The 19,404-nt window shown below is 37.1% G+C and overlaps 1 protein-coding gene across 2 annotated transcripts in view; it reads left to right on the forward strand.

Annotated features, from left to right (window-relative positions):
* The window catches only part of TBC1D15 (TBC1 domain family member 15), a 71,512-nt gene that overhangs the window by 50,900 nt on the left and 1,208 nt on the right, over positions 1 to 19,404 (forward strand). For both annotated transcript variants that reach the window (XM_052639596.1, XM_052639594.1), the window contains 6 exons: positions 3,975 to 4,091; positions 9,469 to 9,569; positions 13,730 to 13,829; positions 14,652 to 14,749; positions 16,664 to 16,780; positions 18,088 to 18,174. In XM_052639596.1, the coding sequence (XP_052495556.1) occupies positions 3,975 to 4,091; positions 9,469 to 9,569; positions 13,730 to 13,829; positions 14,652 to 14,749; positions 16,664 to 16,780; positions 18,088 to 18,174 (620 nt within the window). The remainder of the gene's footprint in view (positions 1 to 3,974; positions 4,092 to 9,468; positions 9,570 to 13,729; positions 13,830 to 14,651; positions 14,750 to 16,663; positions 16,781 to 18,087; positions 18,175 to 19,404) is intronic.

The following is a 19,404-nucleotide window of genomic DNA, read 5'->3' on the forward strand; positions in this document are numbered from 1 at the left end:
TTGTTATTAGTGATAAGTGTTGAATAGAAAAACAAGTCAGGGAAGATGAAATTTAAGGTGTGATGTCACCCAAGTTAAACCAGGGAAGGGTTTTACTGAGGATGTTCTATTTGAATAGAAACTTGAAAGCGGGCATGAGTAAGCCATGCACATATCTAGGTAATGGGCATTCCAAGCGGAAAGGAATGACTGTGTTAGACTTGTTTATATCCAGGATCTCTGCATGTGTGAAGTACAGCTGGGAGATGTGGTCAGAATGAGTTGAGGTTTAGAAATTCATGAGGTCACAGTAGAAATGGTGGAGATGCTGGTACAGATCACATAGAGCCTCGTAGTGCTTTGTAAAGACTTGAAGTTTTGCTATGAGGGAAATGGAAAGGCAGTGGAAGATTTTTGAGCCAAAGAGTAATGTGATTCGACTTGTTTTAACAAATCACTCTGGCTCCTATCTGGTGAATAGCTTTGAGGGACAGGGTGCAAGTAGAAAGGCCATTTGAGGCTGTTGCTGTGATTTGGATGAGGGAGAATGGTGCCCAGTGTTTGAGTGTGGCTGGAATAGAGACTGAAGGAAGCTGAGGGCGTGTGCCGTGCAGCTGTCATAGTGGACGGCATCCTGCACAGAGGGTAGCGGCGTGACCTAGACTTGTTTCTGCCACGTGAGCTCCTCGTGTTTGGAGAAGGGCAAGGAGAGCAGTGTGGCTCCAGGGGAGGGTGTTAGGTGAGGGGTGGAGAGAGTGGGTGGGCGGTCTCAGTGTTGATTTTTACATGTATTTTGGAGGTTTCACAGATACATCAGTGTCAGACAAGAAGAGCACAGACTTAAGAATGACAATAGGTTTTTAAGGTGAATGACTGGAAGTATAGAGTTGCTGTTTTCTTTTTTATTATTAAAACAGGGATAACTGTGGGAGACTCAAGTTTGAAGGGGAATATTTAGAATTTAGTGTTGGACATGTTAAGTTTGAGAGTGCCTATTGAATTTCCTTAAGAGTAGGAAGTGGATATATTATGTGTGGAATTCAGAGGAGAGCTAGGGGCTGGGATAGAAATTTAGAGATCATCAACATATTAATCAGAGAAGGCAGTGGCACCCCGCTCCAGTACTCTTGCCTGGAAAATCCCGTGGACGGAAGAGCCTGGTGGGCTGCAGTCCATGGGGTTGCAAAGAGTCAGACACGACTGAGCGATTTCACTTTCACTTTTCACTTTCATGCACTGGAGAAGGACGTGGCAACCCACTCCAGTGTTCTTGCCTAGAGAATCCCAGGGACAGGGGGCCTGGTGGGCTGCTGTCTGTGGGGTTGCACAGAGTCAGACACGACTGAAGCGACTTAGCAGCAGCAGCAGCAACTTTCTGATGGTAGGAGACAGATGAAATTACCAGGGGTATGGCTGCATTTAGAGAAGAAGGGGTCTGATAACAGCCCTGAGGCACTTTAACTTGTAGAGGTCGCTCAGTCGTGTCTGTTTGCGACCCCATGGACTGCACAGTTATGTAGAGTCTTACCAAGACTGCCCTTTGTTAAGTGCATGATTGAAGAAAAGCGAGAGTTAGTTGCTCAGTTGTGTCTGACTCTCTGCCATCCCGTGGACTGTAGCCCCCCAGGCTCCTCTCTCCATGAAGTTCTCCAGCCCCGAGTACTTTAGTGGGTAGCCATTCCCTTCTCCAGGGGACCTTCTCAACCCAGGGATCGAACCCAGTTCTGCCACATTGCAGGCAGGTTCTTTACCAGCGGGGCCACCAGGGAACAGTTAGGAGAAATCAGCAGAAGAGGGTGAGAACACAACCAGAGAAAAAGGAGAGAAGACTGAGAATTTGTCCTGACGTTAGCTGAAAGCTTTTCAAGGAGTGACTGGGATGTTAAGTAAGATGAAAACTTGGATTGACTGTTGAGCAGAGTGATAAAGAGATCACTAAAAATTTTGATGGAAAAGGAGTTTTGGTGGAGTGGTGGATGTGACAACCTGATTGGACTGAGTTTGAGAGGAAATGGGAAGAGAGGACATGGAGACAGTATATACAGTTCTTTCAGGAAGTTTTGCTGTAACCAGAAAAAATGGGGCCACAATTAGAGGGAAGAGTGAAGTTAAGAAAGATTTTTATGATGATAGAAGCAATTGTATGGTTGAATGCTGGATGAAACTAGAGAACGAGGCAAGAATTAACTGGGACCCTATCTTTGAGTAGCCAATAGGGCATGGCTTTTATGCACAAGAGGAGGCATTTGGTTGTAGTTACAATTCCGGAAGCTTTGTAGCAATATGATAGAGGAGGAAGACTAGGGGTACAGAGGCTGCTGTGTGGTTCAAGTAGTAGGAATCTGTGGAGTTCTCTTCAGATAACTTTCATTTTCTCAGAGATAGGAAGCAAGATCCTCAGAGGTAAGGTGGGGGGGAGGATAACGTACTGGAGGCTTGGGAGAGGAGAAGATGTAAAATAATACGAAAAGAACGGGAACGCATGAGAGAAATAGAGCATGATTGCCAGGCAGGACCCCCTCGACGTTAGGAATGGTGAAGGTGACACAGAGCAGGCTGCGCAGCTGTGCTTTTCGTCAGTCTTCGCTGCATCAAGTTAGAGAGCTGGATTTAATGAGGACTTAAAAAAAAATTCAGTGCTCATTTTCTTTCTAGAAACACTGTCCTTGTATCATTTTTGATACCTTTTTGTTTTCTCCCTGGCATGTCTACTAAATACACAAGAGGAAAGAAATACAGATAGTTCTTGAGGGCACAAATAATTTTTTACTGTGTTTAAAAACCTATAAGGGAAGAATTTCTATGTTGGCATTATGACTAGGTAAATTGCACTTGAGTTAATAAAAATTACTTACCATGTACCTCTTTATCAACCATGATATGAGAATGAAAGCTGTTTTTAAATGAAATTTGACATTTATAGCATGATTTGTTTGCTGTTGCTTTTCCTTGTTTGAACATGTATTCACAGTGCTCTATAGCTAGGTGCTTATATTTATTGAATCAAGTGTAGTATCTTTTAGCAGAAAGCTAGACTATTGTCCTTATGATTTTTTAAACACTTACAGAATCTAAATTCATGCTACGTTAGATTCTGCTTTGTTGTAAAATACCTTCTCATCTCTTCACAACAGTTAATTGAGAATGTTTTCAGATTATTCCATTTACTGGGGCAGGGATGGGGAAGAGAACAGTTAATAACTTTTAAACAAAACTGATTATAGAGTAGGTTAATCACTTTAAATTTCTTTACATTATTTTTTCTTAATTTACTGAGGGATTCAAGTTTGAGGAATGCCTTTTTAATTGTAAGGTGTTTCACAGCAATAAGCATCTAGTAGGTACCAGTTGAGATACACTCCTGGTGATGTTTCCAGATCTTTTTTTAGTGTCTTAAAATCATTTCCAGAAAAATGTGGATTTTCATTTTTTCAGAATTAAAATAGATTGCTTATATAAACTGAATAATGTATATATGAGAATATGGAAGTAATTTGTCCTAAAGATGATTATGGAACATGACGAGGAAATTGATAATACTTCCTACAATGAATGAAACAATTATGAAAACAAATCTCTTTGATTACACTTGGCTGCATATTAACTTTTTTCATTACTGTTTTCAAATACTACTGCCTATCACATATATTCATGATTGGCATTTTTATTGCTAACTAATGTGAGCTGTTATTACTTGGTGTTGGTTATAATTAATTAAAAATATTTCCTACTATTCAATTGAAAGGTTTCTGTTTAGATAAAAATTGAAAAATATTTTAAAATATACCCAAGAGGAAGTGGACTGACTTTGGAAAAAAATTTCAAAATGTTAGCTTTATTGCTTATCTGAAATGGAATTTGATGAACTTTTTCATTAAGTAAAAGCTTAGTAAGAGAGTAAAATTAATAACAAGAAAAATAACTACTTGTATGATACGAGCTTCATAAAAATCTGTTATTCTAAAAGTTTTCTAATATGTGATTTTCTTTCTCAGAAAAAGATGTTAACAGAACAGATCGAACCAACAAGTTTTATGAAGGCCAAGATAATCCAGGGTTGATTTTGCTTCATGACATTTTGATGACCTACTGTATGTATGATTTTGATTTAGGTAAGTAATCTGATACCCTCATTTAAAGATGTATGTTTAATTTAGAATTTAAATTTAGCTGCTAGACGTATGTAAAAAGCTCTGTGACCTAGTTTTTATAGGGGTTGTTCTACTGGGTGCTGGAAACTTAAAAGGCTGTGGTTCCCAAACCGTGCAGCAGAGAGCAGCAGAGAGCACCAGGTCGCTGCAGCAAACTGATGGGACCAGTGTCGGGTATTTCACATGTTTGAGGGAGACAGGGACATCTGTAGGACACTGCCCTAACTCCTAGCTGGAGTTGTTCAGGGTTTCAGCGCTAGATCACCACATTCCTTCCTTCTGATGAAGTTGTGTTCACAAAGGAGAGTTTTTGACTTTGCTGTGATAAGCAAGTACTGTGAGAAAATAGATGAGGATGGTGGCATCCCATTGGATTCCAAAGTTTGGGATGTAGTGTGGTGCCCAGCAGGTCCTAAAGTTGATAGGATATAAGTATTTATTTAGTTGTTTGGACATATTTAATAAATGGAAATGTTATTAATATTTTTGAACCTGGGATGCCTTGGAAAAAAATTCCTGAGGCGTACTGTGACCTGAGAAAGTTTGGAAACCTGTTTTTGACAGGCTTCTCCCTTATGAAGAAGAATGCTGATTTGATAGCATAGATAAGAGGTGCAGATAATTACCTAGGGCATGTGAAACTTTACTCTTTCTTTCTTGGTTAGTCTGCTTTCTACCAGGAATGGGTTGGAAAGACTGGGGCTGGAGGTTGGATTGGGGCATTGCATGGGGAAAGTGATGCTAAGGGCTAGAAAACCTGAGGAAACAGTATTTTAAGGGATGAGACGACTTGAGCTGTTTCTTTAAGGGACCAACACACTCCCTAAGCATCCAGCTTTAAGTGAGTATAAAGAGTGGACAAGTTTCTCAGTTACCTACTGATGTTAGTGACTCCCAAGTAGAGGATACCGAGGGTAGATGTTTCCAGATTACCTTAATAGAACTTAAAACTTTGTTTTGGAGAAGGCAATTGGGTGTTTGTCGTGTTAAACCCAAATGAATCTTGACCTGCGAGTATATTTTCTTCCCTGTTTGTATCTATGAACCAAGAGTTCTTCTTGGCTTCTGATATGTGGGTTAGGGAAAGATGTAAACTCTTGAGGATCTTGCAACATCAGCCTCTATGACAGTAAGTGAATATCACAGATTTCTCTTTAAAATGTGAAATGTGCCCAGTCCTGTCGGGTCACACCTATAATGAACCCCAGATTGGATCACTGAAAATACTAGGGACTGGAATGCTTCTCAGGTGACCGAGTGTTGTCCTGCTCAATTTTGATTGTATTAGCAGCCTCTTTTAAGAAGTGGATTAATAATCCCAGTTGTATGAATAAAGTTATATTGATTTAGAGAGTGACTCAGGGCTGCATAAGTAGTAGATACTGGACTGGGGGTGGAGGCCCAGCTCTTTATTTCAGGCTGGCATTTAAAAAAATATATATTTTTTTATTTATTTGGCTGTTATGGCATATGGGATCTAGTTAGCTGACCATGCATTGAACCCAGGCCCCCCCTGCTTTGGGAGCACAGAGTCTTAGCCACTGGACCACCAGGGCGTTTTCTAGGTCGGCATTCTTACCTCCACTTTCAGCACCCCAACCCATTGCCGTTTCAGTTTCTATTAACCACTGTTGGAAATAGGGCTTTTATAGTAGAGAACAAGAGGCATCCTCTCCAAAGGTAATTGTGAGGTAGGGATTAATGTATAGTCTCAGAAGTCGTTCCTGAATGCTCAGTTTTTCCAGGTATTGAGTCCCAGACAAGCTATTTGGATAAATTGCTGTTTCCATTTGTCTATATTAACCCCACATTCTTAAGTTATCTGAAACATACCCAGGGATTTTATTAAGAACTCTGGCATTGAAAGAAGCCAGGGTAGTTTTTGTAAAGCCCTGGGCCAAATTGCTTGCTGTTTGACATGGATTTGAAGTAGCAGACAGTCACGTCTGACTCTGCAACTCCGTGGATTGTAGCCTGCCATATTCCTCTGTCCATGGAATTTTCTAGTCAGGAAAGGCAACTAGAGAAGGTTGCCATTTCCTCATCGAGGGGTCTTCCTGACCCAGGGATTTAACTTGCATCTCTTGCGTCTCATGCATTGGGCAGGTAGATTCTTTACCAGCTGCCCCACCTTCTTGCTGTTTACTCGTAGTAAAGTAACCTGGGCTGTAAATTTACTCTTGTAGTTGATTTTGTCCTATTGAGTTGTTTGGCTTCTTAGCCCACAGATGAGGTATTGGTGTGTTTGCATTTAATATAGTCTCATTAGTAGTGAGGAGGAAGGCAAAAACCATCAAAAGCAGACAGAAGACAAACATTACCAAAAGCAGATAGAAGAACTCAAGGAAGAGTAACTTTTACTTAGTGTAGACTGTACACCTAAGGTGTTTCTGTGGGAGGTACCTATTTTTTTTCTACAATGTATGTTTATAATCATGATCCTGAATAAACAACAGAAGGTTAAATTATACTCAGAATATACTTATTCTGTATATAAGGCAGGAGTGTGTCCAGTAGAAAAAAAATGATTCCCAACACTTAAAATTTTTTTTTTGTTTTATTCTCTAATAACTGAATAAGCTTCAGTTAACCTGGAAAATTGACCTATGTAAAGATGAAATCTTTCTTTTCTCTTTAAGAATGTGTACATTAAGATGATGATTTCATTTCTAACACTTCTCAACTAAAACAACTTTGTTACGAAAGTAATTTAGGGGAACTTCTTCAGACTTGGTAGTAGTACTGATTAAGATGTATATCAGTCAGCACTAGTGCAGAATCTGAACATCACTAAATGCTAATTTAAACAGCTTTAATCTTTCTTTAATTAAAAGGAATTTGTACGTTAATTCCACCCCACAACTCATGACATACCCCAAAAACATGTATACAATAAAATAGATTTAAAGCAACAAGAGTATGAAGAATAATTTGACTAGTTGATTTAACTAAAACTTACAGAAGAAATACAGTACTGATCTGGTATGAAAGCTGAAGACTTAAAGGATTAAATTAGATTCTTAGAAGTTTTTATTCATTATAACTTTATAATAAAACTCGTTTTCCCCCAGAAGAAAGGTGCTTTGTAAATCTTTTGAATAGCACACTTTGAAATAGTTCTGTTATAGACTATAGGTAGTCTGACCCAGTAAAGTGGTACTCTTCTGCACTTTGTTGAATTCAGATAAATTTCCTTCCTGCTTTGATTGGTTTAGCCTTTATGTTTGTCATTGCTTTCATTGTGTCATTGCCATGTAGGAAAGTTTTGGTGATAACAGTCTAGTCTTCATTCTAACCTACTTCTTTTCTTAAGAAAAATGTATTAGCCAGGGAAAAAAAAGAAAGATTGCTTATAAGATATTGGCTTATGTAATTGTGAAGACTGAAAGGCCCGCTGTCGGCCATCTATAAGCTGGAGACCCAGGAAAGCTAGTGGTGTAGTTTAAAGCCTTCTGAGAGCAGGAGAGCCATGGTCTAGGTCTCATTCCTGAGTCTGAAGGTATGAGAACCAGGAGCACTGAGGGCAGATAGATGTCTCAGGTCAGGCAGCCAGGCAGAGAGCAAATTCAGTCTTCCTCCATTTTTTTGTTCTATTCAGGCCCTCAGTGAATTGGATGATGCCCACTCACATTTCTGAAAGCCATCTGCTTTAATCAGTTCACCAATTCAAGTGCTAATCTCTTCTAGAAAAACCTTTGCAGATACTCCCAGAAATAATGTTTAACCAGACATCTGGGCATCCTGTGGCTCACTCACGTTGACACACAAGCTTCATCATCACAAGTGTGTCTTATTTCTTTAAAAAGCATCTGCAATAAATTTGTATAAATGCTTACATTTAGGTATCACATCATATGCTGTTTTTTTCTAGCTCTTTTCTCTAAATGTCTCGGCTACTCCATTGTTTGGCACTGTAATAAGGGACCCCAAGTTTGTGTGTGTGTGCGTGTGCACTAATGTGCATGGAGCAGTACTTTCCCACGGGGTGTAGTGCAGACATAGTGAGGTTGATGGGGATTAGGCGTAGCAGCAGGTGACAGGGAGAGGCTAATAGCAGATAGAACTAGACTTCTGTTCGTAAGGAGATCCTGAAGTGAACGGGTGTCTTTATTACACTGTTAACCCAAGTTTTCTTAAGAGACTTTGGTTTACCTGCTTCCTGCGGTCATTTTTAAAGCTTTCTTCCAAAATAGGAAGAATGATGTAAAATTATGTATAATTTCTTCAGAAATATCCCCTCTCCTTTAAAAATATGCATACTGTTTTAAATGACTTCAGTGCACATAGATTTTGGGGAATGATAAGAATGTAAGTTTTGGTTCTGCAAATGAAAGCCTGTTTTCCTCAGACTGTCATTGGGGGAAAAACTTCTCTGTGTAACTTTAACAAATATACAAGTTGCCAAAGTTGAATGATAATATGTATGTGAAAAGGCTTTGTAAGAGCTCTTATCCCTTGGTTCATTCAGGTCTCTATATTTTAAGTTTGAAATCTAATTGTAAAATAGTTAAGAAAGTTGAGGATTTTTAAGACTTTTGACATGGTCTGGTGAAAAGCAAAACTAAGACTTTCTGTTTTTTAAGGTAGGGGCCTGATTCTTTAACTTTCCAATTTTTCTTTTAATCAAGGGCTTTAAATTAGTGTCATGATTGAGAAATTGTAAGCATCAAGAGAAAGATGGTTGAAATGGTAGCTTTAGATACAAAATATTGATTGGATTTAAGTCCATTTGCTAGCATTGATTGGGTTAGAGTAACAGCAAAAGGAAAAAAAAGAGAAATTAAAAGAGGTAACTTTGTTGTGGTTATTTTTGTGTGGATTACCAATGTCTGGTTGCTAAATCAGTTGGACCCTTTTTAGGTCTTATTTCACTTGGCTTATTCATGACAGTTTGGTGGTGGTGTCTACTCTGACCTTGCAGCTTCCTTCCCCTTGACTTTTCCAACATTCTTCTCCCTTGCTTTCCCCACCTTTCCTCTTAACTATACTTTCACAAATCTTCTTTGACTATGTTCTTTTCAGTTTGATGTTTCTCTGGGTTTCCCATCATCCCTCTTTATCATAATGCTTTTGCACATAATTTTGTAGTATCCTCTCCTGATAGTGAAACCTACACTGAGACACACAGCAGTTACATATCTGCTTTGACCTCTCAAGCACCTCCCATTTCTCACCTGGTTGCTAGATTTCCTCCTCATGGTTTAAGAACATCAGTATACACAAGTTTGTGAAATCCGAAAAAGATGTAATTTTAAGTGAGTTGGTGGAGATATGCATAGATGGATACAGAAAGTTCAGGCTTTTAGAGGTATGATTAGTTTTTCTTGTTTATTTTAAGGCTATGTGCAAGGAATGAGTGACTTACTTTCACCTCTGTTATATGTGATGGAAAATGAAGTGGATGCTTTTTGGTGCTTTGCCTCCTACATGGACCAAATGGTAAGAAGAGAGATTCCTTCTTTTAATCAAACTAATTTTGAATATTTTAGTTATATAATAATCTTATTATATAAAATGGATGTTTATATTTAGCCAGTCCTGGTAGAACTTTAAAAGAATTGCTCAGTTGTTTGTTACTTTTCAAGAGGCTTGGAAATGCTGGTAATATTTTTAATATAAAAAGTAGATAGTAAGTGCCTATAGAAGAGGAATAATCAGGATTTAATATTGGTAAATGCTTATGATCTGCAGAAGGGTAATGAGTCATAGAATATTGATGAAGTAGATGATTCAGTTCTTGTGAGGTAGTTTCATTTCATCTCTTTCAGAGATAAAGCTTAGTCATGCCGAGTAATATCCTTACCTTTTGTGAACATTTTAGATTTTATCATTATAGTGACTGATTTTTCTCCAGATGTTTTTGAACTATTTGTAACATTGACACTTTCTTAGTTTTTTCATAAGCATGTGATTATTAGAGTTGAACTGTCTATATACATATTATTGCAAAGAACATTTTATCTGTTATCATTGATGTATCTTAGAGACAGAGTTCTAGGACAATAGTACAGAGAGAGTATTAACAGGAAAATAAAATAGAACGGTCTTCTCAAGTAATCTTTAGAAAGTGGAAGGGGGAAAAAAAGCAAAGGGGCTAAGAGCAGATAAAAGCATATGAAATCCAAAGACCTGACTACATAGGTCTCTGTACTTCTTTCAAAATAAAATTAATACACTTAATGCTGGCCCTTGATGGTCGGATATTGAAATGGCTTGCTTGTAAGTGGATAAAGATTTCAAATATGTAATCATATGCCGTGATTCCTTGTAATATTGAGTCTGGGATACAGATGTGAAACTTTCTCATTGCTTCTGTTTTTTGATGACTTCTGTTCTTCCTCTCTTGCTTGCCTGTTTTTATTTCCCCTTCTAATTTGTCTCAGTTTTATCTGTTTCCTCAAGTCTCTCCTCCATGGTTCCACTCATCGTTACTTCGCCTAGTTCTTTTCCATACTTAATAAGATTTGATAGTTTTAAAATATTTTTTTACTATTAAAGTAATAAATAGTCAAATTATATAGTCCTTTACCATGAATTAATATTTTTGGATTATTTAGAAAGATTATTAATTGCAGTAATCTGGTAATATCATAGTTTGTCTTCCTTACCTTTTTGATTGGTTGATTTTTACCTGCCTTCTTAGTTCCGTATACTTAGTTCCATAAGTGCTCTAGAAACCTGAGGCATTTGTTATAAAGGTCTGTACAACTGATAATAATTGTATAAAAACTGTTGTTTGCTTTCCTTGTGTTTTTGTTGTTTACCCTCTTTTTACTAGAGCTAGGTCATGTCTTTGTTTAACTCGTTCTGTGATATGCTTCCAGAATTTTCCTGATGCTTGACATGAGGTGTGTGTTCAACAGAGTTTTGTAAAATAAATACATGAGTATTTCCCCAGTGCTTAGTTTAGATCTCAGCTTATAGTAGGTTTTCTAAGTATTAGTACAAATGTATGGCATTTACTTTTTCTGTCGTTGTTCAGTCGCTAAGTCGTGTCTGACTCTGTGACCCCGTGGGCTGTAGCACTCCAGACTCCTGGAGTTTGCTCACGTTCATGTCCATTGAGTCAGTGATGCTACCTAACCATCTCATTACAGTAGTGGTTTTCATAAGAGCTAATACTGGCATGTTCAAATATATTATCTTGTGTGCTAGATACGTATATACATGCATATGTGTGCATGTACTTAGGCCTCAGATGTAAAGACCACTTTCTGAACATCTTTAATACACATTTCACAGTCTATTTGCAATTTTTGTGTATGGAGGTTCAAGTTCTTTGTTCTGTCTTTTTCAACAGTAGATGTTCTCTGTTTGCCTTTTCCGTTGACAGCGGTCTGGGGATATTTCTAGTCTTTATTCTAAAAAGATTTCTTAATGTCTGCTAACATCTTTTGTGTCATAATATGAAACATAACATGAAGCATTTCATAATATGAAAGGGCAGTAAGTTACAATCAAAATAGTCTGCACAATTATTCCCACTGCATTGTTACTGTTTTCGTGTCCTTGAATCTGTTCTGCTGTTTGATTCCTTCTTTTTGTTTTACAGCTTTATTTCATGTAAGTTTTTACTACTTTATGGAGGCTGAATCCAATGTCTGTGGATTCACTTTTGTTGGTATTTACTCACATCTAGTGTTGGTCTAGGCATAGACTTCTGTCTGTTACCACCATATTATAGAAACAACTGCAAAATGATCTAATGAACTTCCTTATAGCCAGCATTCATTTTGCCATATAGTTTTAACTTGCCCTTCCTTCTTACCCCCTTCGATATACATATGTTTGTGTGTATATACACATACCCATACCTGTGTATATGTACACATACATATATGTATATATGCACACATGTACATACATAGGTAATGTACATACGCATTTATTTATAGTTAGACTTGAAGCCCTCTGTGTATCCATTGTCGACCTCCTTTTCCTTTCTGCAGGAATAGCTACTTCTCTGAAGTTGGCTTCTGTCATTTTGGGAGTACTACTTTTTATAGCAGAGTGGATAGCAGTGGCCACGCCACGTTGTTACTTTCAAAACAATGGAAGCTTTTGGCCATGTCACAGCAAAAATTATACTGTTAATCAAAGAGTTAGTCCTGCCTTTCCCTTTTATTTTCCTGTGGGAAATGTGAAGAAACTATATCCCCAAAACTTGCGTTTGTCTGTTGTAGCATTTCATTCACTAAACTATTCATATCACTAAAGAGAAACCAGTTTATTGAGAATCAGTAGCCCTAATTTTTTTTTTAACCAACTAGTTTAATTGATACTTCTAATAAAGCACTATTATTGTCTCAAAAACTAAAAGAAATGTGAGGGGGAAAGGTTGTTATTCTTAGGCTTTTCACAAAGATTAGGGCAGTAGTTCACCATAAAGGGGTTAGAACATGAGGGTTAAAGGGATCATAATCATAAGAAACCTTTCATTTATTTTGGTGCCCTCCCCATCCCCAAACCTTGACTGAACTTTTGGTAGCGAATCTACTCACTTTCAGAGATTAAAACATTTAAACCACAGTAGTTCTCAAACTTTATGATCTCAGGACCTCGTCACACTCTTAAATATTATTGCAGATTCTAAGAGCTTTTGTTTATGTGGGTTATATCTGTTGGTGTTTGTTATGAAAAGTTCTAGGAAATTTATAAATGTCTTGTTGTTTAGTTGCTAAGTTGTATCCAACTCTTGCAACCCCATGGACTATAGCCCACCAGGCTCATCTGTCCATGGTATTTCCCAGGCAAGAATACTGGAGTGGGTTGCCATTTCCTTCACCAGAAGATCTTTCCAACCCAGGGATGGAACCTGTATCTTCTACATTGGCAGGTGGATTCTTTACCACTGAGCTACCTGGGAAGCCCAGATATTTATTTATTTATTCATTTAAAGATAACAGTAAACCTTCTGAAGTTTTACATACATTTTTAAAAAACGAAAAATAACTTTTCCAAAACGGAATTTACTGAAAAGAGGGATTATCTTCCAGTTTTAATTTTCTTTTAATGTGTAGTATTTAGTTTAATAGGAGACAGCTGACTTTCACATCTGTTCCTGTATGCAGTCTATTGCAGTATATGGCCTTCTTATAGCCTTTACAATTATGGGAGAATTTAAAGTGCAAAATGCATAGATTGTTTTAGTATTGCTGTTGTCATGAAAATGGTTTTGACTTCATAGATTCCTTAATGCTATCAAATCATAAGAAATAATTAGCTAATTCTTTAACACTGGACACATATTAAAGCTAAAATTAATTTTATTTCCTATGTTAATTTAAAGAAATATTTAGCAGTAAAGTGATTTGATAAAAGTCTGTGTCCCAAATGTATGTTCCTTTCACCCAGGTTTCTTATTTGATATAAGAATAGTATATCAGTCAGTCTACAGCTGCTGTTGTCTGCATTATTCTTTATCTTAAAAAATTGAATAGTGGGAAAAAATAATCTTTTAGCATTTTAATTAGTTGTGATTTTAAAATATAACCAATATGGTGTAAATCCAACATTTGTCCTTATTTTAATGGCACAGTTATCAGTGGTTATGTACTGTAAAATATTTATTAAGTATTACTTCATATTTTTTTTTAAAGCATCAAAATTTCGAAGAGCAGATGCAAGGCATGAAGACCCAGCTTATTCAGCTAAGTACCTTACTTCGGTTGTTGGACAGTGGATTTTGCAGTTACTTAGGTGAGTTGAGTGAAACAAAGCTATACTCAGCAAATTGTAGGGTAATATGCAGAGAGAAAAAATGTAGACTGTGTAATCCACCAGTGTTGCCTGGGTTCCTCTGAGGAATAAAACTGTGGGACCAAACTGTCCCCTTGTACAGTTCGGCCTTAAAACAGTTTATTCATACTATGAAATACGAGTCATCTCTCATTTGTGAGGACTGCCCCTGGGTTGGGAAGATATTTTGGAGGAAGAAATGGCAACCACTACACAACCCACTTACCTGAAAAATTCCATAGACAGGAGCCTGACGGGCTACAGTCTAGAGTTGAAAAGAGTTGGACATGACTGAGTAACTGAACACACATACTCTCTCACCCCCATATCAAAATCCGAGGAGACTCAAGTCTTTTACATAAAGTGGCATATTATTTGCGTATAACCTATGCACATCCTCCTGTATACGTTAGATCATCTCTAGATTATTTATTATACGTCACAAATAGTTGTAAATACAATGTAAATCCTTTTTAAATAGTTGCCAAGTGCAGCAAATTCAAGGTTTGCTTTTTGGAACTTCCTGGAATTTTTTTTTCCCCCAAATATTTTCCATTCACAGTTGGTTGAATCCACAGACAGTCAGCTGTTATTTGGTGGTTTGCTTTTAAAGAATATAGCCTGCAATTCTGAATCGTTTCTTTGAATTAGTAGAAGACAATTAAACTTATAGGACTTTTAAGCCTAAGATGAACAGAAAAATTCGAGTTTGAAATAGGTACCCTATTCTGAGATAATTAGTGTAAGAGGAAGTAAGGCGTTTTTTTTTTTCTTTTTTTGTAGAATCCCAGGACTCTGGATACCTTTATTTTTGCTTCAGATGGCTTTTAATCAGATTTAAAAGGGAATTTAGTTTTCTAGATATTCTTCGATTATGGGAGGTAAGTTCTTAAATTATTGTAAAAATGTAACACTTTTTATGGAAATAACCATTTTGTTTCTATAAAGGGATTATAGTATCCTGGCTGAAATTTCTAAAGCAGTTCTGAAATTCTGATGTTTTGGTCTCTCCTTAAAAACTATGTTGAATATGTGGTCTTGGGAGCTTTTTTCTGTAGATCACATCCTTGTGAGACTGGGGGCCAGGAGGTTTCCCAGAACCAGTTGTGTAGACCATTTGACCTTGGGATACTTTATGAGACTGTGCTGAATTTGGGTGTAGATTTAAATATAGTTAAGAAGTTTTGGCAGGCCAATCAGTTGAGATGGTACTTTATTTGTAGTCTGGAGTATTGGGAGGGAACCAACTTTTGTTCTGCTTTTTAAAGAAATTTAAGCTAGAGCAAAATACTAAGAATAATGTAACAAATGTGCTACTATCTGCATTCAACGTATGTAATAATTTTGCCTTATTTACTTCTATCGAGTTGGCCAAAAAGTTTGTTCGAACGAACTTTTTGGCCAATCCAAGAGTCTTTTCTGTTTCTTTCCAAGGCAAAAAATATTGAAAGATAGAGCTTAGATCTTTAATCACCACCCCAAGCCCCATTACCCTTTTCCTCACTCTGGAGAGTATTCATGATCATGTTTTTGGTTTATATCTTTTTATTCCATCTTGTACCCAGGGCACCTCATGATGAAAAGCAAGATATATTTTCTTCTCATATGTCTGTTCATTGTTAACAGATGGCAGTACTTTCGAAATAGGCTGTTGGTATGATGACCGTCCACTACCTTATCTTTATAAAAGTAAAGTTGACAGAAACTTTGCCGAGGAAAGAATGGGGGAAATACTCTATTTGAATAATAAGTAAACTTAATATGCAGTGAGTATCCTGAGGCTTTTACACCTAGAGGTTGATTCCTCTACTTTTGGAGGCTATGCTCCCATTAGAGAAGGTGATCCACTAACTGAAGGATCCCCACTTTCTGGAGGAGCACTTCTTTGTTTGAAATTAGAAGGAACACTTACATGTTCTTGACCTAGAATTGTACTTTAAAGTTTATCAATTTCATTAAATTAGTATCTCAGCTTCTTTTTAAAAGTTTTCAATAATTGTAATAACTCCTTAATCTGTGTTTACCAAATAAATTAGGACTTTTAATGAAATCTTTGAGGTTAATTGCATTATAATTAAACTTTCAAAAATGGATTTAGTCTTAAAATGATTCTACTTGGTTTATTTTTAGTAAAAGAAGTAAAAACATTTCTGGTATGCTTTAATAATATTGTTTACATGAGTGTTTGATCTTTCTAAAAAGATATTAAGTACATTAACCAGAGGAAATTAAGACTCTAAGTTTTAGGACATTGATTAGGAAGAAATGATCAAATGTTGTACACATTTGGGTATAAATTTTGAGTGGTTGATTCAGTTTTTGTCACAATTAGAGATATTCTGATTTATTATATAATTTGTTGTTTAGAATGTAGAGCTACCTCTGGGTGTTTTTGATTCCATGCAGTGTATAACTGCATTTTTATTCCTATGATGTAGCTTTTTCCCCCACCCCAAGAAACTGAAGGTGATTTAAAAATGAAAAACTGAAGGTTCGGAGAAATATTGAAAATACCTCTAACCCTTACACCTTACCCATATAGTACTGATTAGGCTCAGAGCTAACTGTAGTCACCTAAAGAGACATGTTTGGAATTCATCATAATTCATTTATTGTTTGTGGGTAAAGGTAAGACTTTCATTCCCCACACCTCATTTCTTAACTAGAAAAAGAATGGACTACTCCATCTAGGCAAGTTCTGCTTTGCATAGAAGTCATTCAGAATTGAGCATCGTTATCTATGAAGGAAATATTTTAGAATTGATAGAGTTTACTATGTGTTCTGTTTTCTATAGGTAATGTGGACTGAACTACCATGTAAAAATTTTCATCTTCTTCTCTGTTGTGCTATTCTGGAGTCAGAAAAACAACAAATAATGGAAAAACATTATGGCTTTAATGAAATACTTAAGGTAGTTATTCTTTTAATTTAGATTTTAATATTTTGACTCTTTCCTCTTTTTGTTGGAAAACAAACATTTCCTTGGAGTGTTACTGAATCTCTTGAGTGACTTAAAATTTTATCAATAGTAGTCAATACTAGGACCAGTTTTCTGAGAATGACAGTTCAGCAGGTTGAACATGTTGGCCAATTATTTTTTTCCTTGCTAATTAGAAAGAGAAACAAATGCAACAAATGCTCTTTTATGTTGTTTATTTTTCTAAACAAAGTAATACTTTTGCTTATAACTTTGAGATAGTAGACTTGGGACAGCTGCTGGATTTATGTTCCATAAGCTTATTATTAATAGCTGTTCCTTAGCTTTAAAACTTTGAAATGCTCTAATGAGGGATATATTAAATTTCCCATTTACTTGTAGTCTGAGGGTATTTTGTTTTGAGGATTTTGTCTACAGTGTAATATAACTAGTATGACACCACCCTTATGGAAGAAAGCTAAGAAGAACTAAAGAGCCTCTTGATGAAAGTAAAAGAGGAGAGTGAAAAAGTTGGCTAAAATTCAACATTCAGAAAATTAAGATCATGGCATCTGGTCCTATCACTTCATAGCAAATAGATGGGGAGACAGTTGGCTGACTTTGTTTTTGGGGGCTCGAAAATCACCGCAGATGGTGACTGCAGCCATGAAATTAAAAAGACGCTTGCTCCTTGGAAGAAAAGTTATGACCAACCTAGACAGCTTATTAAAAAGCAGAGACATTACTTTGCTAACAAAGGTCCATCTAGTCAAAGCTATGGTTTTTCCAGTGGTCATGTATGGATGTGAGAGTTGGACTAAAAGAAAGCTGAGCACCGAAAAATTGATGCTTTTGAACTGTGTGGTATTGGAGAAGACTCTTGAGAGTCCCTTGGACAGCAAGGAGATCCAACCAGTCCATTCTAAAAGAGATCAGTCCTGAATATTCATTGGAAGGACTGATGTTGAAGTTGAAACTCCGATACTTTGGCCACCTGATTCGAAGTACTGACTCGTTAGAAAAGACCCTGATGCTGGGAAGGATTGAAGGCGGGAGGAGAAGGGGACGACAGAGGATGAGATGGTTGGATGGCATCACCGACTCAATGGAAATGAGTTTGAGTAAACTCCAGGAGGAGTTGGTGATGGACAGGGAGGCCTGGCATGCTGTAGTCCATGGGGTCACAAAGAGTCGGACATGACTGAGCGACTGAACTGAACTGACTGAATATAACTAGTAATAAATTGTGTAATAGAGTATAATAGTGTTTTAGTTTCAATGATTTTATTGATTTATTCTAGCATATCAATGAATTGTCCATGAAAATTGATGTGGAAGATGTACTATGCAAGGCAGAAGCAATTTCGCTACAGATGGTAAAATGCAAGGTATACAGTATTTTAAGTAATCAAAAGATTTTTTGTCTGTATGATTTTGGTGGATTGAGGTCACAAAATTTTTCTTTTTAGAAGTTAAATTAGTAAGTTGATGGCAGACACAAAGCATTGGCTAACATTTGTTTACCATTATAGATTTACAGCACTTAATTGAAAACAATTGAATAATTATGCTAGGAGACAAACAGTAATAAGACAGAATGATAAAAGTGATGAAAACACTTTGGCAACAACAAGAGAGGCTGTAGAAGCATTGATATATTATCAAATTAGTGAACACAGAATAGGACCTCATATTACATATATAGTGTCTTCAAGTAAAGACAGATGCTAATCAGAAATAATTAAATGAATATTATTTGGTCAGTGTCATTACATTTATATCAGTCAAGCTCTTAATTGTCTCTAAAAATAAGGCAAGTTTGAGGTGTTATGTCCTGAATTTAAACCAAACTATTATACTCTTGGTGTATTTTGGTTTTCAGATTTTTAAGAGAATTCTTATTTAGTCTTTGTGTCATTTGTTCATGGTTCCAAATATTTATTTTGGCTCAGTTTTTTTCTTTACAATTGTACATATTTATATACTGACGGCTGCACCGGGACTTCATTGCTGCCTGGGCTTTCCTGGTTGAGGACAGTGGGGACTGCTCTTCCTTGCGGCTCGCAGGCTCCTCCCTGCGGGGGCTCCTCCCTGCGGGGCTCCTCCCTGCAGGGGCTCCCCTGCTTGGGGAGCTGAGGCTTGCGGACTTCTGTGGCTGCAGCACACGGGCTCGCTAATTGAGGCTCCCAGGCTCAGTACTCGAGATGCACAGGCTTAGTTGCTTCACAGCATCCGGATCAGGGATCGAATCCATGTCTTCTACATTGGCAGGTGGATTATTTACCACTGAACCAGCAGGGAAGCCCTGTTTTAGTTCACTTTTACAAATATTTATTTGATAGCTGTTCTGTTCAAAATTTGTCAGTGATACTTTTCAAGTTTAAGGAACATTTGTGTATTGAGGGGAAAGAATGAAAGAATGAAATAAATGCAAAATGTTAGAAAACTGTGTTTGTGGGAGTGGTGGGGTGGGGTAGGGTGGGGAGTGGCTAATTCAGAATAGAAGATCAGAAAACCACTTATTAAAAAGAATGGTTTGGATTTCATTTCGAGTGGAGAAGGAAGGTCTGAGAAGGTGCATAACAATTGCACTGTTGGAACAAATGTTCGATGTTATC

The sequence above is a fragment of the Budorcas taxicolor genome, chromosome 5, assembly GCF_023091745.1.
Source record: "Budorcas taxicolor isolate Tak-1 chromosome 5, Takin1.1, whole genome shotgun sequence".
Classification (NCBI taxonomy): domain Eukaryota; kingdom Metazoa; phylum Chordata; class Mammalia; order Artiodactyla; family Bovidae; genus Budorcas; species Budorcas taxicolor.